Source organism: Oncorhynchus keta, chromosome 24 (genome assembly GCF_023373465.1).
Source record: "Oncorhynchus keta strain PuntledgeMale-10-30-2019 chromosome 24, Oket_V2, whole genome shotgun sequence".
Lineage (NCBI taxonomy): Eukaryota > Metazoa > Chordata > Actinopteri > Salmoniformes > Salmonidae > Oncorhynchus > Oncorhynchus keta.
The window spans coordinates 42,147,588-42,173,163 of record NC_068444.1 but is presented as its reverse complement, the minus strand read 5'-3'; the positions used below and the strand labels follow the sequence as shown (position 1 = coordinate 42,173,163).

General features: G+C 41.6%; 1 protein-coding gene and 1 long non-coding RNA gene across 5 annotated transcripts; both read right to left on the bottom strand.

Annotated features, from left to right (window-relative positions):
- Positions 1 to 7,042: 7,042 nt before the first annotated feature.
- Positions 7,043 to 8,815, bottom strand: LOC118402670 (G2/M phase-specific E3 ubiquitin-protein ligase-like). Of its 3 annotated transcripts, none has more exons than XR_004829530.2 (4): positions 8,623 to 8,815; positions 8,271 to 8,409; positions 7,894 to 8,076; positions 7,043 to 7,812 (listed from the first exon to the last, which is right to left on the bottom strand). XR_004829530.2 is itself a non-coding variant. In XM_035800841.2 (3 exons), exons 2-3 carry the CDS (start codon positions 8,066 to 8,068, stop codon positions 7,544 to 7,546), a joined length of 444 nt encoding a protein of 147 aa, XP_035656734.1. In that variant the 5' UTR covers positions 8,069 to 8,409; positions 8,623 to 8,815; the 3' UTR covers positions 7,043 to 7,543. The 3 variants fall into 3 exon arrangements, 1 of the variants encoding a protein (XP_035656734.1); XR_004829531.2 differs by having other exon boundaries at positions 7,920 to 8,076; XM_035800841.2 differs by having other exon boundaries at positions 7,894 to 8,409.
- Positions 8,816 to 15,822: 7,007 nt separating this feature from the next.
- On the bottom strand, positions 15,823 to 24,696 carry LOC118357573 (uncharacterized). Of its 2 annotated transcripts, XR_004820324.2 has the most exons (7): positions 22,938 to 24,696; positions 21,198 to 21,275; positions 20,408 to 20,492; positions 17,960 to 18,080; positions 17,753 to 17,824; positions 16,376 to 16,505; positions 15,823 to 16,268 (listed from the first exon to the last, which is right to left on the bottom strand). It is a non-coding gene; the product is annotated as an uncharacterized LOC118357573 (long non-coding RNA). The 2 variants fall into 2 exon arrangements; XR_004820323.2 differs by lacking the exon at positions 21,198 to 21,275 and having other exon boundaries at positions 22,938 to 24,690.
- Between the last annotated feature and the right edge of the window lie 880 nt (positions 24,697 to 25,576).

Sequence of the window (25,576 nt, the reverse complement as noted above, 5' to 3'; positions counted from 1 at the left end):
CACACTTTCTCCCCTTTCCAACTAAATAAATGGCATGACCTAAATGATCTGTCCAACTTATCACCTTATCGCCTCTAAAATGTAAATAAAACACTATAAAAAGTGTATATAATGTGTCATTACATACCTATTTGAAGGTTTGTGTTGAATTTGAATTGGGTTTTTAGGACTGTGCTAAAGTGATCTTAGAAGTAAAAAACGTCTTTGAAAATGATGACCGCATGCAATGATGATGCAAAAAATGACTAGGTATCCCCCCCTTACCCCCGTCACTGTCCATTTCTTGTTTTTAAAGGATGAGAGAAGTGCTACACCCGGTGGAGAGAGATTGTAAGACAGAAATAGTTGCTTTATGTGTGCTGTACGTTACGACATGACACGTCAAGATGTAATGGAGGGTCAGTTTTTTCAACTTTTCTCAGCTTCTATAGAGCCATTACCATGTCGATCAACGCTTGAATAGAAACTTAGTTCACACCCCAGATTTTGAAGTCAACACAGTCGCTACAGTCCCATTAGTTTTCTTTGTAGCCTCGTTTGAATGTTGCGGTTGCGCACTTTTGTACGGAATGGTTTAAGTTTAGGTACATAATATAACGCTAACGTTACCTAACTACCAACGGAGTTAGCTAGCTAACGTTAGATCTGCCTGCCATTGATATTTAACTGAACGCAAGATCGCTAGCTAACGTTAATTATGGAATCTATAAAACGTTAACTAGTTACTGCTGTACAGTAACGTTAGCTAACTAGCGATGTCTGTATGAAGAACCTTTTTTTTTAGCTAGTTTGTAGCTAAAATACGTTAGTTCAAACTGCATCGCCTGTCAATGCACGGTTGTCTTCATTGGTCGGAGGCTCAGAGTTGGCACAGTTTAGACAAGAGAACACTTCAGGGTTTGTTGACTACATACAGATAATGTCACTGGACCCATCTGGTCTGCAGCCTATTTTTCAGGCTAGAGACCATGTTGCGGAGCCTTCAGTGGGCAAGCGGTCATTTGATTGATAAAGAGATGGCCAGCAATCTAATTGCTGTTGCAGAGGAGTTCCTACAACAGGCAAATGACATCCAACAACGGGAACCTTACGAAGATGGCATGTTACATTTGTATAATATTTTGTGTAAGGCATGAGTGGCAAAGACTGAGATTGTATCATTTTACTTGACCTGTGTTAAGTCTCCTGTGTCAAGTCAATAAATGAAAAAAACATGTGGTTGGCCTAAATTCTATGGTGATCTTATAGTCTTTTATTTTGTAATTATCTATTGTATTTATTTTTTCAGTAGCCTATCAAGTGCCTTTGGAGGGTAGGACGTATCACATCACCAAGGAGCAGCTTGAGTTCCTCATAGATTGTCATATGACCATCAGACTAATGGCAGATGTTCTCAATGTCGCACTCTGTGGTCAAGCGTCGCATGAGGTAAGTTATCGTAATTGAATAACGCAATTGTAACACAAGAGAGAGATCTCTACATCCTCTCTAGATTTGATCACATTCCTGATTGATGTATCTTTTTGTGTTATTTTTGTATTTAGTCATTTTCAGCTTTTCAGGTCCTACTCACTGTTGTCAGACGCTGAGCTGGATGAGAGGATCAAAGAGATGATATCAATAAAAACAGAATGGCGTCACTATAAGATAAAAAATGGTTTTGTAAAACAAATGTATATTGTTTGTTAGGTGGTAGATTGTTATCCATGGTTCTGTGGATGGTTACAGCAGACTTGTTGTGTTTCTGAAGGCCTCTGACAACAACAGGAGTGCCACAGTCATGGAGTCATTTGAAGCAGCAATCACCAGCTACGGAGTACCATCCCATCCCGGGTGAGATGTGACAGGGTGGTGAAAACAACCATATCTGTTCCTTCATGGACCAATTCAGGGGTGGTGAGAGGGGAAGTGCCCTCAGAGGAAGGAGCACACAACCAGAGGATAGAGTGGCTGTAGGGGGGACGTCTGGCATGGAGTTTCCAACGTTTACCATGACCTGTTCACCTTCTTGGAGACGGAGCAGTTCATCGACATCAACAATGAGGTGAACCTGTGGGCATTGCACTTTGTGTTCTTGCCACGGGTGAACAGAGATCTTGCTGTTTTTGCCAGTCAGTGGAACCACCATGGGCTGAGGACTGAACAACGGCAGTCACATCTGCAGTTGTTCCGTCTCGGGTTTCCCTGGCAATGCAGAGGACCAATCTGACAGCAGTAAGGGATTTGTTCGCCCCAAATTCAACCACCATGAGCTCCAACCACTGGTGCCACAGCTCTTTATTGGTCGGAAGGGGCGATTGTGCCACAAATCCAGTTCACCATCAGCAACACACAGATGGAACTGTTGCGGACAATAATTCCATTGGAAGGCCCCAGAGGCAGCCTGGGAGTTGACATTCTACAGAGGGTTATGGCAGTTTTTCGTCAGCGCCACTTGTTCCTACTCCAACCTGACTTACTACCCCCCTGATACTCCCCTACTGGGATGAGGGATTGGACACTATCTTCAGCGCCACTCATTCCTTTGAATCAGTTCATTTTTATAATACTATTATACGTTATAATACTAATATTCCCCCTCTTTCACACACTGTATGATTTGGTCTCTAGAAAGGTACGACAGACATCTTCAACTCTAAACGGATGGGGACCAGAGTTTCGACACAGGTGGCCTTAACAAAAGTTAAGTACTTCCACATCCCAGTATGATTCTGTTTGGTCATATTTGGAGAAAGTCAGGTACTGTTAAGATAGACGACCTATGGTTATTGCATTTTGCTCTGCGGCGCTTTAGCACAACATTCCATCTGCTGACACAATATTTGTCTTCCACTCAGTACAACACGACCCAGGAGAGGCCTACTGCAAGCACTGGATTGGAGCCTTCAGAGCGTGCCTGCTGTGGGAGGACAACAGAAATTTCTGAATGGGCATTATTAAAACAGAACTTACATTTTTGTAATGCCCAATCGGGATTTATAAACTGTTAAAATAAATAATTTGGTGGATCGGCCCCCGTTACATTTTATATCATTGTGATTAACAGCAACTTATTACAGTTAGTAACATAACATTATTGACACATTGACAGCTCAAATTATGTGGCTGAAGATGGACTAATGCAGGGCTCTCAACCTTGTTCTTGGAGAGCTACTGTCTTGTAGGTTCACTCCAATCCTAATCTAGTGCACCTGATTTTAATAATTACCTGCTTAATAAGTTAATGAGGTTAGTTACAGCTGAGGTTGGATTGAAAATCTACAGGAGGGTAGCTCTCCAGGAACAGGGTTGGAGAGCCTAGGACTAATTGATCTAGTTCTTAGATCAATGCATTTGAAATTTCACTACAAAAGGTGCAGTTTCCTGAAGTGGAGCTGTCACTTAATGCAGGGGATGGGAAGCCGTATTTCATGTCGTTCTAATTAAATGATAATGGCTGAAGTTAATTTGATGTCCTACATTAAGAACAAATTATCAGATTTGGATAAGTTGGCTGCAACTTGTACTTCCGGCGCCGACAGAGATGGCCGCCTCGCTTCGCGTTCCTAGGAAACCATGCAGTTTTTAGTTTTAGTTTTTTTACGTGTTATTTCTTACATTAGTACCCCAGGTCATCTTAGGTTTCATTACATACAGTCGAGAAGAACTACTGAATATAAGACAGCGTCAACTCACCATCAGTACGACCAAGAATATGACTTTCGCGAAGCGGATCCTGTGTTTTGCCTTTCACCCAGGACAACAGAATGGATCCCAGCCGGCGACCCAAAAAAACGACTTCGTAAAAGAGGGAAACGAAGCAGTCTTCTGTCCAGTCTCTTGACAAAAAGGTTGATGAAATCCGAGCAAGGGTAGCATTCCAGAGGAACATCAGAGACTGTAACGTTCTTTGCTTCACGGAAACATGGCTCACTGGAGAGACGCTATCGGAGTCGGTGCAGCCAGCTGATTTCTCCACGCATCGCGCCGACAGAAACAAATATCTTTCTGGTAAGAAGAGGGGCGGGGGCGTATGCCTTATGGCTTACGAGACGTGGTGTGGCCACAACAATATACAGGAACTCAAGTCCTTCTGTTCACCTGATTTAGAATTCCTCACAATCAAATGTCGACCGCATTATCTACCAAGGGAATTCTCTTCGATTATAATCACAGCCGTCTATATTCCCTCCCAAGCAGACACATCGATGGCTCTGAACAAACTTTATTTGACTCTTTGCAAACTGGAATCCATACATCCTGAGGCTGCATTCATTGTAGCTGGGGATTTTAACAAGGCTAATCTGAAAACAAGACTCCCTAAATTATATCAGCATATCGATTGTGCAACCAGGGCTGGCAAAACCTTGGATCATTGCTATTCTAACTTCCGCGAGGCATATAAGGCCCTGCCCCGCCCTGCTTTCGGAAAAGCTGACCACGACTCCATTTTGTTGATCCCTGCCTACAGACAGAAACTAAAACAAGAAGCTCCCACGCTGAGGTCTGTCCAACGCTGGTCCGACCAATCTGATTCCACACTCCAAGACTGCTTCCATCACGTGGACTGGGATATGTTTCGTATTGCGTCAGACAACAACATTGATGAATACGCTGATTCGGTGTGCGAGTTCATTAGAACGTGCGTTGAAGATGTCGTTCCCATAGCAACGATTAAAACATTCCCAAACCAGAAACTGTGGATTGATGGCAGCATTCGCGTGAAACTGAAAGCGCGAACCACTGCTTTTAATCAGGGCAAGGTGACCGGAAACATGACCGAATACAAACAGTGTAGCTACTCCCTCCGCAAGGCAATCAAACAAGCTAAGCGTCAGTATAGAGACAAAGTAGAATCTCAATTCAACGGCTCAGACACAAGAGGTATGTGGCAGGGTCTACAGTCAATCACGGATTACAAAAAGAAAACCAGGACCAGGATGTCTTGCTCCCAGGCAGACTAAATAACTTTTTTGCCCGCTTTGAGGACAATACAGTGCCAATGACACGGCCTGCAACCAAAACATGCGGCCTCTCCTTCACTGCAGCCGAGGTGAGTAAAACACTTAAACGTGTTAACCCTCGCAAGGCTGCAGGCCCAGACGGCATCCCCAGCCGCACCCTCAGAGCATGCGCAGACCAGCTGGCTTGTGTGTTTACGGACATATTCAATCAAACCCTATCCCCGTCTGCTGTTCCCACATGCTTCAAGAGGGCCACCATTGTTCCTGTTCCCAAGAAAGCTAAGGTAACTGAGCTAACTCACTTCCGTCATCATGAAGTGCTTTGAGAGACTAGTCAAGGACCATATCACTTCCACCCTACCTGACACCCCAGACCCACTCCAATTTGCTTACCACCCAAATAGGTCCACAGACGATGCAATCTCAACCACACTGCACACTGCCCTAACCCATCTGGACAAGAGGAATACCTATGTGAGAATGCCGTTCATCGACTACAGCTCGGCATTTAACACCATAGTACCCTCCAAGCTCGTTATCAAGCTCGAGACCCTGGGTCTCGACCCCGCCATGTGCAACTGGGTACTGGACTTCCTGACGGGCCGCCCCCAGGTGGTGAGGGTAGGCAACAACATCTCCACCCCACTGATCCTCAACACTGGGGCCCCACAAGGGTGCGTTCTGAGCCCTCTCCTGTACTCCCTGTTCACCCACAACTGCGTGGCCACGCACGCCTCCAACTCAATCATCAAGTTTGCGGACGACACAACAGTGGTAGGCTTGATTACCAACAACGACGAGACGGCCTACAGGGAGGAGGTGAGGGCCCTCGGAGTGTGGTGTCAGGAAAATAACCTCACACTCAACGTCAACAAAACAAAGGAGATGATTGTGGACTTCAGGAAACAGCAGAGGGAACACCCCCCTATCCACATCGATGGAACAGTACTGGAGAGAGTAGCAAGTTTTAAGTTCCTCGGCATACACATCACAGACAAACTGAATTGGTCCACCCACACAGACAGCATCGTGAAGAAGGTGCAGCAGTGCCTCTTCAACCTCAGGAGGCTGAAGAAATTCGGCTTGTCACCAAAAGCACTCACAAACTTCTACAGATGCACAATCGAGAGCATCCTGGCGGGCTGTATTACCGCCTGGTACGGCAACTGCTCCACCCACAACCGTAAGGCTCTCCAGAGGGTAGTGAGGTCTGCACAACGCATCACCCTGGGCAAACTACCTGCCCTCCAGGACACCTACACCACCCGATGTTACAGGAAGGCCATAAAGATCATCAAGGACAACAACCACCCGAGCCACTGCCTGTTCACCCCGCTATCATCCAGAAGGCGAGGTCAGTACAGGTGCATCAAAGCTGGGACCGAGAGACTGAAAAACAGCTTCTATCTCAAGGCCATCGGACTGTTAAACAGCCACCACTAACATTGAGTGGCTGCTGCCAACACACTGACACTGACTCAACTCCAGCCATTTTAATAATGGGAATTGATGGGAAATTATGTAAATATATCACTAGCCACTTTAAACAATGCTACCTTATATAATGTTACTTACCCTACATTATTCATCTCATATGCATACGTATATACTGTACTCTTTATCATCGACTGCATCCTTATGTAATACATGTATGACTAGCCACTTTAACTATGCCACTTTGTTTACATACTCATCTCATATGTATATACTGTACTCGATACCATCTACTGTATCTTGCCTATGCTGCTCTGTACCATCACTCATTCATATATCCTTATGTACATATTCTTTATCCCCTTACAGTGTAAGGCTTACACTGTGTATAAGACAGTAGTTTTGGAACTGTTAGTTAGATTACTTGTTGGTTATTACTGCATTGTCGGAACTAGAAGCACAAGCATTTCGCTACACTCGCATTAACATCTGCTAACCATGTGTATGTGACAAATAAAATGTGATTTGATTTGATATGGCAGCAGTACTTCAGTCAATATCAGCAAAGCATATTGGTTATTAGTGAAGTGTCAGTAAAGTATTTAACTAAACCTTAACACGAAGTAAAGCAAAATAGATTGTATAATTTAATTTTAATGATCATAGAGTGAACAATAACAGCCCATATGGAAATTCAGTGTATTTGGAAAGTATTCAGACCCACTTTTTCCACATTTTGTTACATTAGAGCCTTATTCTAAAATCTATTAAATAATAAAACATGTAGTGTCATACCCAAGAAGAGCCTATGGTGTAATCGCTGACAAAGGTGCTTCAGCAAAGTACTGAGTAAAGGGTCATAAATGTCATATTTCCTTTTTTTATACATTTGCAAAAATTTCAACCTGTTTTTGCTTGGTCATTATGGGGTATTGTGTGTAGATTGACGAGGGTAAAAAAATATTGTATCCATTTCTGAATAAGGCTGTAGCATAATAAAATGTGGAAAAAGTCAAGGGGTCTGAATACATTCCCGAATGCACTGTACAAACAATACAGATGTAAGTAGATAAATGCTTAAATGTTGATGTGCAGTTACATTTTCAAACACTCAATTGCTACTGTAGTTTAGTGCTACAAGATACAATTGTATCGTAAAAATGTTTTTATGCAACACCAAAATGTGGGGAATTCACAATACAGGAGGTCATGAATTCCCTAAAGGCATTGTAGGTGCTATGAAGAGGGAGCCTTAGTGTCACAGCACACGTGTTTGCCTCTGGGTACTTTTTATTCTGCTGCCTGGCGAGACGCCCTCGCGCTGTGTGGAGGAATTCGATGGTCGGGGTGTCCTCAAACCCAAGGGGTGTCACCACCGTTGCCCCAGTAGCAAACTCCAACACCATCGCCACTGTTAGAGGAGGACATTCTCCATCTGAGTACACAGCAAAACATTTCAATCACAAAATTTAAAAATATACAGTTACCGATAAACTGGAACAATTTACTATTTTACCTTGCACCTCAGCCAGCCAGTTGTACCTGTGGCAGATGGTGTCGTTCTCCAAACATGGCCGGTTGCCGCCAGGTATGGAATAGGTTACTTTAAGCAGGTCCCACAGGTCCCTGGCAGTGGGAGGCTTTATGGAGTGCTCGGAAGCTGTCTGGATGGTTCCCCAATGCCTCACCATATTTCAACCTGTTATGGTTTAGAGACAGTATGTATATTTAAAATAAGTGTTAATGACAATATAGTGATGTGTATTGATTTAGAGGGGGGTGGATTGATTAAAAAGGTAATGACAAGTACTTCACAAATTTATGACAGAGTTGACTTACTGCTCCAAGAACACCTTGGACAAATTGTTGAGCCACCAATTCAACCACACAAACCTTTTTTTTGTAGGGGAACGAGCCTCCTCCTCCTGTCTTAAAGGCCTCTAAATTTGTATTCATCTGGGGGAATGTTTTCCCCCAAAAAAGCTGCTCTCCTCCTGACCATAGGGCACTTTGATCTGCCAGACAGGATACTCTAAAGATATTGAGGTATGGAAACATGATTTAAATATTCTAAAAAGTATCCTAATATAAAACAGGGAAACAGTCCATGATCTTTACATCAGTAAAATAACCTTCAATAAGTCTGTTTAATCACAAGATAGATTCCCACCTAGCTTACTTACAAAGCAAGCACTGTGCATCGCACTGTGTCCTCATGTATTACATGGATATAGGGAAAATGTACCTATCCTGTTCAGCTGCTGGATGGTAGGGTCAGCGATGAGGCAAACCCTCATAGTTATCAGCCTGCTTCTCCCGGTTTGCCGCCTTTGGACTCCAGCATTATTCTGTCTCCTGAACGATTGAAATCTGACATGTGCAAACGTTATAAAAGTTACAATAATGACACTCAGCATAATCGATGCCGCCCATACTCGCGCACCCCACGGTAGCTGTTGCAATCATTAGCTAGCTAACATTACTAGGTAGATGTGCCGGTTAATGTTGACTTTTGCCAGGTATTATCTAACCTAGCAAAACTAATCCTACATTTGAACCACCCGATCCTCCTGGGGTGGTTGTAAAGGTGGTTGCACTTGGCTGGCAAAACGTAAAAAGCGGTCTCATGTTTTCAAGGTATGTTGGGGATGATGAATGAGAAGTTTTTCATATAGTGATTGGCCAACATTTGCATATAATTTACATATTGTTATTTGACACGTCAAATAGTGTTATTTGACATGTATCTTTTTGGCACACAAAGACCCAAAGGGCGTTCCATAGGTGCGTGCACATGTATTCACCCCCTTTGCTTTGAAGCCCCTAAATAAGATCTGGTGCAACCAATTACCTTCAGAAGTCACATAATTAGTTAAATAAAGTCTACCTGTGTGCAATCTAAGTGTCACATGATCTCAGTATATATACACCTGTTCTGAAAGGCAACAGAGTCTGCAACACCATTAAGCAAGTGGCACCACCAAGCAAGCGGCACCATGACGACCAAGGAGCTCTCCAAACAGGTCAGGGACAAAGTTGTGGAGAAGTACAGATCAGGGTTGGGTTATAAAAAAATATCTGAAACTTTGAACATCCCACAGAGCAACATTGCATCCATTATTAAAAAATTGAAAGAATATGGCACCACAACAAACCTGCCAAGAGAGGGCCGTCCACCAAAACTCTGATTAATACCCATGCAAGGAGGGTATTAATCAGAGAGGCAACAAAGAGACCAAAGATAACCCTGAAGGAGCTGCAAAGCTCCACAGTGGATATTGGAGTATCTGTCCATAGGACCACTTTAAGCCATACACTCCGAAGAGCTGAGCTTTACGGAAGAGTGGCCTGAAAAAAAGCCATTGCTTAAAGAAAAAATAAGAAAACACGTTTGGTGTTTGCCAAAAGGCATGGGGGAGACTCACCAAACATATGGAAGCAGGTACTCTGGTCAGATGAGACTAAAATTGAGCTTTTTGGCTATGTCTGACTCAAACCCATCACCTCTCATCACCCCGATAAAACCATCCCCACAGTGAAGCATGGTGGCAGCATCATGTTTTTCATCGGCAGGGCCTTGAAACTGGTCAGAATTGAAGGAATGATGGATGGCGCTAAATACAGGGAAATTCTTGAGAGAAACCTGTTTCAGTCTTCCAGAGATTTGAGACAGGGATGGAGGTTCACCTTCCATCAGGACAATTCATTTTCTAAGCTTACTGCTAAAGCAACACTCAAGTGGTTTAAGGGGAAACATTTAAATGTCTTGGAATGGCCTAGTCAAATCCCAGACCTCAAACCAATTGAGATGCTGTACACCAGCGGAACCCATCCAACTTGAAGGAGCTGGAAACCCAGTGGCTAGATGTGCCAAGCTTATAGACACATACCCAAAGAGACTTGCAGCTGTAATTGCTGAAAAAGGTGGCTCTACAAAGTATTCACTTTACGGGGGTGAATAGTTTTCCATTTTTTGTCTTATTTCTTTGCATCTTTAAAGTGGTAGGCATGTTGTGTAAATCAAATGATACAAACCCACCCAAAATCTATTTTCATTCCAGGTTGTAAGGCAACAAAATGCCAAGAGGGGTGAATACTTTCACACGCCACTGCACACCATGAGTGGCCGAATGTAATTTGCTGGACCTTGGGACATCCCTACTCTAAAGCATAACCCTAACCTTAACCCTTACCCACCCTAACCTTACACATAACCACATTAAATACCTAACCTTAACCATTTTAAATGTCAAAATTAAACTGGATAGGGATGTCCAAAAGAGGCAGAATAGCAAGGACCATATGTTTATCATCTGAGAGCTGTATCCATGAATACTGGTCAAGGACACAAAATAAATGACTGGTGTAAGAGACAGACGGTGGCCTGACCATATAAATAGGGAATTAGAACACTATCATGACATAGTGAGACTGACCATCAGATGCAGGCACCATCAGCAGAGTAAAATAAAAAGCAAATCATTTTAAATGCATGCACACTCAGCTGTGCTTCACGAGTTATACCACAACGGGTCTATTACCAGTGTGATCATATTGCCTACCTCAAATGCTGAAATATATATATTGTTAAATGGCCCGAACAACAATGCATTGGCAGGTCAATTCAAACAAAGCCAATATGCAGTGATAATGTATTGGGCCTATATCTTACTGCACAAACCTCATTGCTCCAGTACAGCTGGTTAATGTTGCATAGGCTTATGTAGATCTCAGCTTGCATTTTGACTCAAAGTGATCTTTACTCAGAAAAGGTTGGTGACCACTGTTCTAGAGCTTTTCCGGTTAACACTATCAACGTTTCCCTTTACTGTGGAAATTGTGATCGAATCAACGCAATATTAGCCACTTTCAATGCAACACTGTCGTGACGTGACTTTCATTAATCTGATAACTTATTTATTCAATCCAATAACTGTTAAATTGTTACCCAATTAAATTAATCATGTAACAATTAACTAACTATATATTGATAACAGTTATATATCGATAACAGTCACTTATTAATCATTACCTCATATCAGAGACAAAAGTCCCTAGTGGACTGACAAGATATGATGGCTTGTTACAACATAAATGGAGGGGGGAGGGGATAGAGAGGAAAATAACACTTATCATGGATACATTATAGGACATTAATCATATACCTTGCACACAAACCATCGCCCATGGGATAAGAAGTAATTAATGGATTTACGTGTGGATGTCTTTGTCCGTCGTCTATCTTTGTTGAAACCAATAAATCCTTCTATGGGGAAGGGGTCGACAATGTTCTTCTTAGTCGTTCTGACTTGTATAGGCTGTTTTCAAAGCAGATTTTCAGATGCACCAATGATTGTCTGAGATGGGATTTTCTCCTTCCCACCTCGTGTCTTTAGTCAGAGTTTGAAGCACTTTACATGCTTCAAAGCGAGGCTATCTTCACCTCGTTCCAAGTTTTAACCATTTACAACATGTAGCGATCACTCCACGCTTTTCTGGTCTCGTAGGTGAGGTTATCTTCTCATCAAGCACGGTTGAGTGTTTCAATGTGTGGACACCGGTTTCACGTCTTCTGGTATGCTATGTTAATTATTAGCCAGTCCTTTTAAGCATTCTGGTTGAAAAAGTGGTTCCATCACGCTGACAAGCTCTCTGACCTTATTTGGTGCATGTCTAGTCACTGTGCATAGTTTAAATGAAAAACAATTCTCATTACAAAACTAAAATCACATTCATATCTTAACAAAAATACCATCATCTTGAATCATATATTTTATACAACATTTAGATGTAAACATGACAGAGAAATCAGTACACTTTCCAAGTTACAGTATTTTCTTGTTAACATTCTTAATGTCATCACAAAATAAAAAACAAACAATGTGACACAATTGTTCTTTAGAACCCCACTGACAATTCTTAACATTCATATCTTAGAAATATTGCTCCAATATTCACTTTAGTAATACTGAAGAGTAAAACAGAGATTCACCTCCTGCCTAATTTATGACAGAGTGTTAAAGTGTCAAAACTGGCCCAGCCCCCTCCCCTCTTCTGTGGGTGAGAGGGGGTCTGGCTATCGTCAGTCATTGCTACACTGATCGGAGCCTTGGATCCTCACCCATCCTATGACAGTGCCACGTTGAAATTCACTGAGTTCTTCTGTAAGGTCCATTTTTGTCAATGGAGATTGCATGGCAGTGTGCTCAGTTGTTAGCAACCTGGCTCAAAAGGCCAAATACACTAATTTGAAGGGGTGTCCACATACTTTTGTATATGTAGTGTATAGTAAGGATGGGGTACTGGTATTTGTTAAACACTTCGCCATATTAGACTGAAAGATGTAAGGTAATTTTGCCAAATATGACCATTAGTTGTTCAATCAGCATATTTGCTGCTACTTCAATCAACCCCGTTTTAAAAGCCTCCCTTCCTATTTTACATTCAATGAGACAAACCAGAATAATTTCCTTTGCAAAATAGTCCCAGATTTTCATAAAACAGGGGCACACGTGGTCTGTCGTTTCTGCATCATCAAATTTTGCACAAGGCAAAAATTATTTGTTCAGTGCTGCGGGAGCAGGGGTGTAGTGCTGCCAGAGGCACTTGAGCTTCACTCTACTACTTCTCATAATAGTGCACATTTAGTCAAGTTAGATGAATGAATGTCTTGGAAGATCACATAATGATGCATTAGTATTCTACATAACATAACCAAATATAATAGCATAGTATAACATTACTGTTACATAAAAAACACAAGTTCAGTAATTTCTTATGAGATTTTAGGATCTTTAGCTGAATAATCTTTTTCTTTTTGGGGAATTATTTTGTCAAAATTTGAGTGTACCCGCTTCTTCAGGCACCATTACATAGGGCCAGTGGCAAGACGGCATTCACACAGCATGTTAAAGGTAAAGCAGTCCATGAACTCAGACATAATAAGCCAGTAGGTTCCAATCATAAGAATACAAAAACACAACCATTAAGCATTTAAATCTAAATGTACAACTATTACTTCCCATTGCAAAAAAAAGCATTTCACGTTTAGCACACAAAGTAACTGGTGACCTAAAGTTTAAAGTGGAACTGCTTGCAGATATGAAACAGACAACCATAATATCAAAACTATCAAATTCCCAGTTTATGCAACAAAACCAACTTTAAAAGAGGTTTTAAAAATAGGTTCTACTTCACTCAACATTCCATGACATGCATTTACAGTTTTTATTGAACCTTTATCTAACTAGGCAAGTCAGTAAAGGAAAAAGTATTAATTACAATGATGGCCTACCCCGGCCAAACCCAGACAACGCTGGGCCAGCTGTGCACGGCCCTATGGGACTCCCAATAACAGCCGGATGTGATACAGCCTGGACATACACTAAGGCATTCTGGCAGAATAGATGGAGGCAGTTCAATGCATTATATACAGTGGGGAGAACATGTATTTGAAAACCTGCAAAATCGGCAGTGTTTCCTACTTACAAAGCATGTAGAGGTCTGTCATTTTTATCATAGGTACACTTCAACTGTGAGAGACAGAATCTAAAATTCAGAAAATCACATTGTATTAATTTTTAAGTAATTAATTAGCATTTTATTGCATGACATTAGTATTGGATCACCTACCAACCAGTACGAATTCCAGCTCTCACAGACCTGTTAGTTTTTCTTTAAGAAGCCCTCCTGTTCTCCACTCATTACCTGTATTAACTGCACCTGTTTGAACTCGTTACCTGTATAAAAGACACCTGTCCACACACTCAATCAAACAGACTCCCACCTCTCCACAATGGCCAAGACCAGAGAGCTGTGTAAGGACATCAGGGATAAAATTGTAGACCTGCACAAGGCTGGGATGGGCTACAGGACAATAGGCAAGCAGCTTGGTGAGAAGGCAACAACTGTTGGCGCAATTATTCGAAAATGGAAGAAGTTCAAGATGACGGTCAATCACCCTCGGTCTCACCTCTTGGGGGCATCAATGATCATCAGGAAGGTGAGGGATCAGCCCAGAACTACACTGCAGGACCTGGTCAATGACCCGAAGAGGGCTGGGACCACAGTCTCAAAGAAAACCATCAGTAACACACTACGCCGTCATGGATTAAAATCCTGCAGCGCACGCAAGGTCGCCCTGTTCAAGACAGCGCATGTCCAGGCCCGTCTGAAGCTTGCCAATGACCATCTGGATGATCCAGAAGAAGAAGAATGGGAGGAAGGTCATGTGGTCTGATGAGACAAAAATATAGCTTTTTGGTCTAAACTCCACTAGCCCAAGAACACCATCCCAACCGTGAAGCATGGAGGGGGAAACATCATTCTTTGGGGATGCTTTTCTGCAAAGGGGACAGGATGACTGCACCGTATTGAGGGGAGGATGGATGGGGCCATGTATCACGAGATCTTGGTCAACAACCTCCTTCCCTCAGTAAGAGCATTGAAGATGGGTCATGGCTGGGTCTTGATAAGAGCGTCTGCTAAATGACTTAAATGTAATGTAAATGTCTTCCAGCATGACAAAGACCCGAAACACACAGCCAGGGCAAGTAAGGAGTGGCTCCGTAAAGAAGCATCTCAGGGTCCTGGAGTGGCCTTGCCAGTCTCCAGACCTGAACCCAATAGAAAATCTTTGGAGGGAGCTGAAAGTCCGTATTGCCCAGCGACAGCCCCGAAACCTGAAGGATCTGGAGGTCTGTATGGAGGAGTGGGCCAAAATCCCTGCTGCAGTGTGTGCAAACCTGGTCAAGAACTACAGGAAACATATGATCTCTGTAATTGCAAACAAAGGCTTCTGTACCAAATACTAAGTTCTGCTTTTCTGATGTATCAAATACTTATGTCATGCAATAAAATGCTAATTAATTACTTAAAAATCATACAATGTGATTTTCTGGATTTTTCACAGTTGAAGTGTACCTATGATAAAAATGACAGACCTCTACATGCTTTATAAGTAGGAAAACCTGCAAAATCGGCAGTGTATCAAATACTTGTTCTCCCCATTGTATGGTGGTGTACAACGTGACGGTCTGGATGAGGCTACAGTACTGGGATATTTAGCTAAAGAATCCCCGTGTCGTGCGCGGGGGGGCAGTCGTGTATAGTCTTAATGGACATTTTGGTGACCATATTTGACATTTTCTGCTGCTTTTGAGATACGGTTCAATCCCTCCTTGGGACTTGATTGAGTAAATAAAACACTCAACAATCACAGTAACTATTGGTCACTCTATGTATTATTATTCTAATATAAATTCATTATAGAATTGTGTCAATTATTAATGATAAACCTTTAAACTGCACTCTTCCTCCCTACCTATCCCTCTATTTTTCAGGCCCAGATGACAAAACCTACACAGTCCAAGGGTTGCAGGTCTGCCAACTTCCTTCTGGTCACGCATTGTATTCAGAGAAATATCCAACAAACCAAAGACATTGCTTTAACTGTGAATGTACTTTATTGCAGATATTTTCCTCAAATAAAATGGAGCATACATAAAATAAACAAGTTATTGCAATTTATTTAAATTAGACACTGTGTGTGTGTGTGTGAGACATGTTTTTCAATTCAGAAAAAAGCACACAGAATTTCCTCTAACTGTATACATTAAGCCACATTCTTTTACAATCTTGTCAATTACACTGATTTGATAGATATTTAGAGTAATTATGTAGATATTGAGAATGGACATGTAGGAGTAGATATCTCCAATCCTAAAATAAAATGGAGCAAAGATTAAATAAACAAGTAATTACAACGTATTTACAATGTGGATAATGTGTGTGAGGGCATGTTGTTTTATTTTTCCTCGTCAGCCACCCATCTCTGCTTGTCAGTCAGTCTTGATAGACCCAGTGTATGCACTTCTGGGTGAGGCTGTCTGTCTGGCAGTGGTGGAGATGCAAAGTGACAGTAAGTAAACATCTCAACAACATGACTGTGTGTACATCTGTTGGTGTGAGTGAGCATATGTAATATAATTCGGAATTACCTGCATCCATCTAGGAATCCTCAAAAGTTTCTCCCTTCACGGCCAGTGTAGTAGGAACTGGTGCAGCTGGTAAATTAAATACCACAGCAGAGGACAGCTGTGACTGCAGCTGAACTGGGGGGTGGCAGATCTGAAAGAGATGGGCACAATTTTCTTAACTGACAGTAATGATACACTCATTCAGTCTGTTTAATTGTAAGGCCTAGATTCAATCAGATCAAGTGTTCACCGGCGATAGCCGACTCTGCATAGGTGATGTTTTGGCCGTGTCTGAGGTGTAACTGCGTTGGATCTGTCAAATCAGTAAGCAGCAGCTCTTGATCATTGTCACAAAACCACACCCGTCCTACTCTCGTTACAAGTTCTGAACGAGAAAGTGTAGGTTATATAGAAATAATGTCACCCAAATTCAAAATCATTAAAATAAATAATGAGGATTTCTACCAGCCTAATCGAGGTGTAGATTTAATCTCAAATTTCAATGTTCTAACTTGTGAACAGGGCTGCATAAGATGTTTGTTAATGCGACTCCATGCAGCCAATGGCAATGTCCACTTTAGGTATAATTCCAGGAGCTTCTTGTGGATTTGATAGCTCTAACACAGTTCCCCCTCAGACACCACCAAAACAACCACTATGTGGATTTGACAGCTCTGACACAGTTCCACCTCAGGCACCACCAAAACAAACACTATGTGGATTTGACAGCTCTAACACAGTTCCCCCTCAGACACCACCAAACAAACCACTGTGTGGATTTGACAGTTCAACCTCAGACACCACCAAAACAAACACTATATGGATTTGACAGCTCTGACACAGTTCCACCTCAGGCACCACCAAAACAAACACTATGTGGATTTGACAGCTCTAACACAGTTCCCCCTCAGACACCACCAAAACAACCACTGTGTGGATTTGACAGTTCCAGCTCAGACACCACCAAAACAACCACTATGTGGATTTGACAGCTCTAATACAGTTCCCCCTCAGACACCACCAAAACAACAACTATGTGGATTTGACAGCTGTAACAGTTCCCCATCAGACACCACCAAAACAAACACTATGTGGATTTGACAGCTCTAACACAGTTCCCCCTCAGACACCACCAAAACAACCACTATGTGGATTTGACAGCTCTAACACAGTTCCCCCTCAGACACCACCAAAACAACCACTATGTGATTATGACAGCTCTGACACAGTTCCCCCTCAGACACCACCAAAACAACCACAATGTGGATTTGACAGCTCTAACACAGTTCCCCCTCAGACACCACCAAAACAACCACTATGTGGATGTCGGCTAAAGTGGACGTGATTGAATAGAGCCCCAAGTGAGGGAGAGTGTGCATACATATATGTGATAATTACCTGTATCACCTGTCGTGGCCGGGGTAGCAGATGCAGGGGCACACGACTACAGCTGTGAAGACTGTGGTTGAGCTAATAGGGGTGTCAAATATAAAAGAGAGTCACTTTGTTTTGTTGTATAATTATTTTAACTTTAGGAAATATTCCTTAAGTTAAAATAAATACACAACAAAACAAAGTGAGTGATTGAGTGAGTTTGATAATTACCTGGACCACATCACACTGCTTCAGGTCTACAAGCCTCTGGAGGTTCCAGCGTGCCACTCCAGGAAGTGAACAGCTTGGTGGAAAGACAGTTACCTGTCACCCACCGAGCAGGTTGGCAGATCTGAAAAATGGGCACAATATAATTTATGACAAAACCTTGACTACACACTAACCTAAACAGAACAGACTATGGGAGGCGCACAGTAGAACATAGAGCCATGGCTACATGGAACTCTATTCCACATCAAGTAACTCATGCAAGCAGTAGAATTAGATTTAAAAAAAATAGATAAAAATACACCTTATGTAAGAGCGGGGACTGTGAAGAGACACATGCATACACACGATAACATACGCACTATACACACACGTAGACAAGGATTTTGTGTTGTAGATATGAGGTAGTGGAGTAGTGGCCTGAGGGCACACGCTTAATGTGTTGTGAATGTATTGTTATGTTTTTAAAATTGTACAACTGCCTTAATTTTGCTGGACCCAAAGAAGACTAATGTTGTCTTGGCAGCAGCTAATGGGGATCCATAATAAATACAATACAACAAATGAATTAAGTCTGTGTGTGACTTCATTTTCCCAACTGCCCATTGTACTTGCTCTTGCAATCTGATGTGTGTGTGTGTGTTCTGTGTTATGACTTAGAGGTGTCAACCTGACCACATTTGTGTAGTAGGCCAATCAGTGGTTAGCTTGGGAAAAATTACTATAAACAGAGTACAGTAAAAAGGATATCAAATATTCAGATCTGGATTGACAAGTTGGCTAAATCATGTGAAGTTACACACCTCTAGGGCTTAGTCTAGACTCGAGTGAAATAAAGGATGCTGGACATGAGCTCTAGGACCATGCCTCAGGACTACCTGGCCTCAGGACTACCTGGCTGTCCCCGTCTCCAGTCCACCTAGTCGTGCTGCTGATCCAGTCTCTGCTGTTTCTGTCTGCAGCTATGGAACCCTGACCTACTCAAGGCTCACCGGAGGTACTAACTTATCCCAGACCCACTGTTTGATCCTGTCTCTCTCTACCGGACCTACTGTCTCAACTAGAGGTCGACCGATTATGATTTTTCAACGCCGATAACGATTATTAGAGGACCAAAAAAAAGCCAATGCCGATTAATCGGGACGATTTTTATTTTTTATTTTTAATAATGACAATTACAACAATACTGAATGAACACTTAATTTAACTTAATATAATACATGAATAAAAATCAATTAAGCCCCAAATAATTAATGAAACATGTTCAATTTGGTTTAAATAATGCAAAAACAAAGTGTTTGAGTTGAAAGTAAAAGTGCAATATGTGCCACGTAAAAAAAGCTAACGTTTAAGTTCCTTGCTCAGAACATGAGAACATATGAAAGCTGGTGGTTCCTTTTAACATGAGCCTTCAATATTCCAAGGTAAGAGGTTTTAGGTTGTAGTTAATATAGTATTCATAGGACTATTTCTCTCTATACTATTTGTATTTCATATACCTTTGACTATTGGATGTGCAACGAATGTGCTTTTTTCGCAAATGCGCTTTTGTTAAATCATCCCCCTGCGTTGCATCAATTATATGCAACGCAGGACACGCTAGATAAACTAGTAATATCATCAACCATGTGTAGTTAACTAGTGATTGATTGTTTTTTCTAAGATGTTTAATGCTAGCTAGCAACTTACCTTGGCTTCTTACTGCATTTGCGTAACAGACAGGCTCCTCGTGGAGTGCAATGAGAGGCAGGTGGTTAGAGCGTTGGACTAATTAACTGTAAGGTTGCAAGATTGAATCCCCAGACCGTCAAGGTAAAAATCTGTCGTTCTGCCCCTGAACAAGGCAGTTAACCCACCGTTCCTAGGCCGTCATTGAAAATATGAATGTGTTCTTAACTGACTTGCCTAGTTAAATAAAGGTGTAAACATTTTTTTTTTTAAATGGGCCAAATCGGTGTACAAAAATACAGATTTCCGATTGTTATGAAAACTTGAAATCGGCCCTAATTAATAGGCCACTCCAATTAATCGGTCAACCTCTAGTCTCAACCTCTAAAGCTCAGCTATGAAGAGCCAAGTGGCATTTACTCCTGAGGTGCTTAACTACTGCACCCTCTGTAACCCTCTATTATTTGACTAATCTGGCTAAATGTCTGTACTCTTTTATAATCTCCACCAGCACAGCCAGAAGAGGACTTGCCACCTCTCAGAGCCTGGTCCCTCTCTAGGTTTCTTCCTGGGTTCCTGCCTTTCTAGGGAGTTTCTCCTAGCCACATTGTTTCTATGTCTGCATTGTTCGCTCTTTGGGGTTTTCGGCTGGGTATCCGTTTCCACACTTTGTGACAACTGCTGATGTAAAATGGGCTTTATAAAATACATTTGATAGATTATTTGTATATGCTTCTATTCATGTAAGTAACGAAATCTAAATATTGCATTGAGTTGTCTTACATTTCCTCAATAGGAAGTTAAGCCAACACATTTTCCTGGTCTTTCCTGCTGGGGACAGGGGGCTTCAGGGTTGGGAATGGAGGGCCTAGAGAATTGGAATATTAACAATAATTAGTGTCTACATTTATGAATGAATGAAATACAATATGGGTTAGCCTTGTATCTCATCTGATTGAGAATTGCTGATGATATACAGTAAATTTTTATTTTCTTGTGAAAATCTGCCACCAAACCACACACTTCTATATAGTGAGAGTGCACACAACCATTGGTTTATTTTACCAAGTCAAAAATAACATAATTTTGTCAAGGGACCCAACGAATAACAACAACGCTAGCATACTGCACCCCATATCAACCAACTTGCCAACTAGTAGTGAACAAGGCTATATTGTTGTCATTCAGTAACCAAAGATGTTCTACTAAAATAGACCACATCCTTTCAAAGTCACGTTTATTGGTCAGTCAGGTGGCTTAGTGACGTCAATAAAAAAGCATGGTCATCATATTGAAATCAGGTTCAAAATTAGATGCAGATGTTGGACTAGAGATTTGGAGAAGAGGGACTTAACACTGATATTAGATATTTTTTTTCATAGTACTCTACAGTTAATTTAAACAGCAGCCGTGTTGTTTTGTCTCTCTGTATGTGTAAGAGGAGCGTGACGTAGACTCTAGAAGTCAGCAGAAAGGCAGCCTTTCTTGCTACTCCTGTGACCAGTACCCGAATGAGGACCTGACATTCTTATGGATCGTGTCCTGCTATAGTCAGTAGTGTATATGGACTCACCCCTGTAGTCTGCAGACTTCTGGGGTCTACGTCACACTCATCTTCAATCAAAACGGGCACTCCTCTGTAAGACACCACCTTAACAACCATCGCTTGATTAGCAACACCCCCAATAACGGAGAACATATTATAGAATAAAGACTCACACTTTATCCTGTCCTATGAAACATTAGAATAAAGACCAACACTTTATTCTATGAAACATTTTCAGTTGCTGCCCTCTGAAACCTGATAGATGTGTTGAAGCTCTGCTCTAATGCTACACATGGTGTATGTCTTTCTGCCATTTTCCTATTCATGGGATGCATGCACAATGTGTTCTTCCAGGTTGTGAACAAATGCTCTACTTTCATGGTGTCTATATGTTCTATATTTTTCACCATGTTAAAAGGCTTTTAATAAATGTACAGTGCCTTGCAAAAGTATTCATCCACCTTAGTGTTTTTCCTAGTTTGTTGCATTACAACCTGTAATTCACGTTTGGTGTTTGCCAAAAGGCATGTGGGAGACTCCCCAAACATATGGAATGTACTCTGGTCAGATGAGAATAAAAGTGAGCTTTTTTTTTTTTTAAGTATTCACTTTACAGGGGTGAATAGTTATGCACGTTCAAGTTTTCCATTTTTTTGTCTTATTTTTTGTTTGTTTCACAAAGAATATTTTGCATCTTCAACATGGTAGGCATGTTGTGTAAATAAAATGATACAAACCACCCCCCCCAAAAAAAAAAAACAGATGATGGCTTCTATTGATTGTGCAGCATACCCTGGGATGGCCTTGGATGTAATATGGCTGGGCACATTGTTAAACTAACGTTAGCTAGCCATGCTGCCTAATGCTAGTTGTGTTAAACCCAGCTATAGATTTGTTTCATTACTGGTAGCTAGCATGTTTTATCTATCAGTGATTATTGCTTTGGTGATCGATTCAATGGGTAGTCATGGATACAGCACACTACATATGACATAGTCAACAACGTGTGCCTCACCATGTAATAGTTAGTCCAAATGTATCTTTATTATTTATTAAATACCTTTCAACATCTGGAAACTGGAAAGGGGATATTCCTCCCTTCCATTTGACAGTAAACAAGGTATTTATTGATGGCAAATGTTTCTTATCATGAAAAAAGTTGATTCACAAAAGGAGTACTAGTAGAGGGAAAACTTGCAAAGAAATCGATTTATAGCTATTTATGCCAAGTATGTTTTGTTTTTTTAGTTGTGAATTAGCTTGCCAGCTAGATATCTACTTGGGACAGCTCTAGTTAGCTACCGCCAAGAAGAGGACGAAGACCATTTGTGCCTCACTGAATATGCATGACGTTCATCAGGAAAACGCCCACTATCTAGTGTCCTCGTCCCAAACAAAGTAATCTATATAAACAATTAGGTAAGTCAAGTCTACCAAACGTAGTGCACTCTATTATAGATTATAGTTTTGGAAACAGAAAACTGTATGGAGATCAAATGTTTAATTTATGAGAAAATGTCAGTGGGCTTCCTCTTACTACAACATTTGGGAGTAAGAGGAAACGCTAACAGGATGTCTCACCTTTATACCTCCGGTGAAATATCTGTGGTAATATTGTAACGTTGCCACATTATTATCCACCTAGCTTGCTAGTGATAGCTTAGCTAGCTCCAAAGAAACAACAAATGAATAACATAATACCTATCTAGCTTGTATGTAAAACAACTTTACAGATGATGAAAACGTTTGAAAGCAAAGTTGCCTTACCAGTATGCTGCTCTCTCCGGAAATAGAGTGATGGATCCAGATATGAGCGGCATTAGCTAGCTAGCAGCGCCAGCATGTTAGCTATGACAGTATCTATCCAGCAAAAATGTCGAGGTCAAAAACGAAAGCAACTATGTTAAGCCATGCTGACTTCGTAAAATCTGACTGAAATAATTAACAGGCTGAACGTACATTTATGTGACTAACTAGCTACCTTAAGCTTGCCAGCTCAGTGATCGGTGTTGCACCTATTCCTGTTTACAGAGTGTGCGTCCCTCCCCACTCCCACGTCCTGCATTGAGGAGCGCCACTGAGTCAGCATGTGGCCGGAATTATATTACATCCGTGTTGGTTTACAAACCCCATTGACAATGCATGGGAAACTGTTTAGGGCCCTTTAGCAAAAGAATCCCTGGCAGATGGGGAGGATGGAGTAGGCTGTCATTGTAAATAAGAATTAGCCTAGTTAAACTGACTTGCCTAGTTAAATAAAAGGTTACACTAAGAGCATAAATGTATACACTACACTTTTAGTTTAACCAACACCCAAACGGAGATTCAGTCAAAATAAAAAATCTCATTGATTTATCAAGACCAGTCCCCATGCTTGTTCAGAGCAGCGCAAAACGGTGCTGAAATAGTTGTAGGCTATTGCTTCAAATCCAATTACTTCTAAATTCAATATGCTCTTTAAATAAATAAGACCTTCACCGCTTTTAACAGCACATTACTCAACACCTGTGAGACTCATGTCACCTACGGCAGGCCTATAGTAATTTGAAAAATATGACGTGACTCTCCACCAATAATTACACATAGAGGATTGGAAGATTGTAAATTAAAACAAAAAGCCACCCCATGGGTCTCCCAGTCGAGGCCCCTTGACCAGCACAAAAACATCCTGTGGCGTTCTGCATTAGCATCGAACAGCTCACTGGTCACCATAGCAACACCCACCCGGATCACGCGCTCCAGCAGGTATATTTCAATGGTCATCCCCAAAGCCAACACTTCCTTTGGCCGTCTTCCCTTCCAGTTCTCTGCTGCCAATGACTGGAACGAATTGCAAAAATCACAGAAGCTAGAGACTTATATATCCCTCTCTAACTTGAATCATCAGCTGTCAGAGCAGCTTACCGATCACTGTTCCTGGACACATCCCATCTGTAAATGGCACACCCAACCACTTCATCCCCATATTGTTATTTATCTTCTTGCTATTTTTCAACCCAGTATCTCTACTTGCACATCATCATCTGCACATTTATCACTCCAGTGTTAACGCTAAATTGTAATTATTTCGCCTCTATGGCCTATTTATTGCTTTTACCTCCCTACTCTTCTACCACATGCACATGCTGTACATCGATGTTTCTATTGTGCAATTGACTGTATGTTTGTTTATGTGTAACTCTGTGTTGTTGTTTTTGTCGCACTTTTTTGCTTTATCTTGGCCAGGTCACAGTTGTAAATGAGAACTCCCAGTCCGCCGGGTAGGCATAGTCTGCAGTTTCAGACAAATTAAATGGTTAAAAATGGGAACACTTTGCAGGGCTTTCTGAATGAAGTGTATCTACCACCAACAGAACAACACAAATATAAAAATAAGGAGCGCAAGCCTTTAGCACAGACTTTATAGTTGTCTTTTCTATAGAAATGTTTGGTGATTGACTAGGAATGTCTTTGAGATCGAACAGTTGATCGCGATCGACCGGTTGTTGACCACTTCATTACAATATGTCATATTATAGTTTTATGTATGAACTATAGCAGTCAGATCAATGTATCAGCAACATTTGAATACTAAAGGTAAATTGGTAAAAGTCAACAAAACAGTGTAGATCTATGTAATGACATGACAATTGGTGAACAGGCAAAGACAATTATACATTTTTTACAACGCAATACAGCTCACTGCACATAATGTACCATACACAGTATAGACAAGGCATTCACACAACTCTGAAACATGACCCACCCGCACCAATGTGTCAGAGGAAACACTTTATCTGACGACCGAGGTCCGCCTGCAGGCTCCCTGCCCGCCACAAGGAGTTGCTAGAGCGCGTTGAGCCAAGTAAAGCCCCCCAGCCAAACCCTCCCCTAACCCGGGAGGGGGTACTATCACGTATACTCACTCTCCGGCCTCTAGGTCATCAGGCTGCTGATTATCTCGCACACCTGTCACCATCTTCTTGCGCATCTGGGCCTCATGACAATCACCTGGACTCTGTCCCGTCCTTGATTATCTTCCCTATATCTGTCACTCCCCTTGGTTCTTTCCTCAGGTGTTATGGTCTCTGTTTTCATGTCGGTGCATTGTTTGTGTTTGTTTCATTTATTAAAACACTCACTCCCTGAACTTGATTCCTGACTCTCAGTGTACTTGTTACAGTTCTCCCTGTACACCAAGTCAGAACCGTAGGAAAAATAAAGGGGGCATATAAGGAGACAATGAAAGCCCTTACAATATTCAATGATGACATTTCTCAAAAACAGGTTATAGGCTATATGTGCACCACCGAGTCAGAACAGTAACTTTTGGTGAAATTAAAAGGTGAAAATAGACCAAATTATTAGGGTGAGGCACATAGGCTACTAACAGCTTACTACACAACATACACTTAGTATTACTTTCT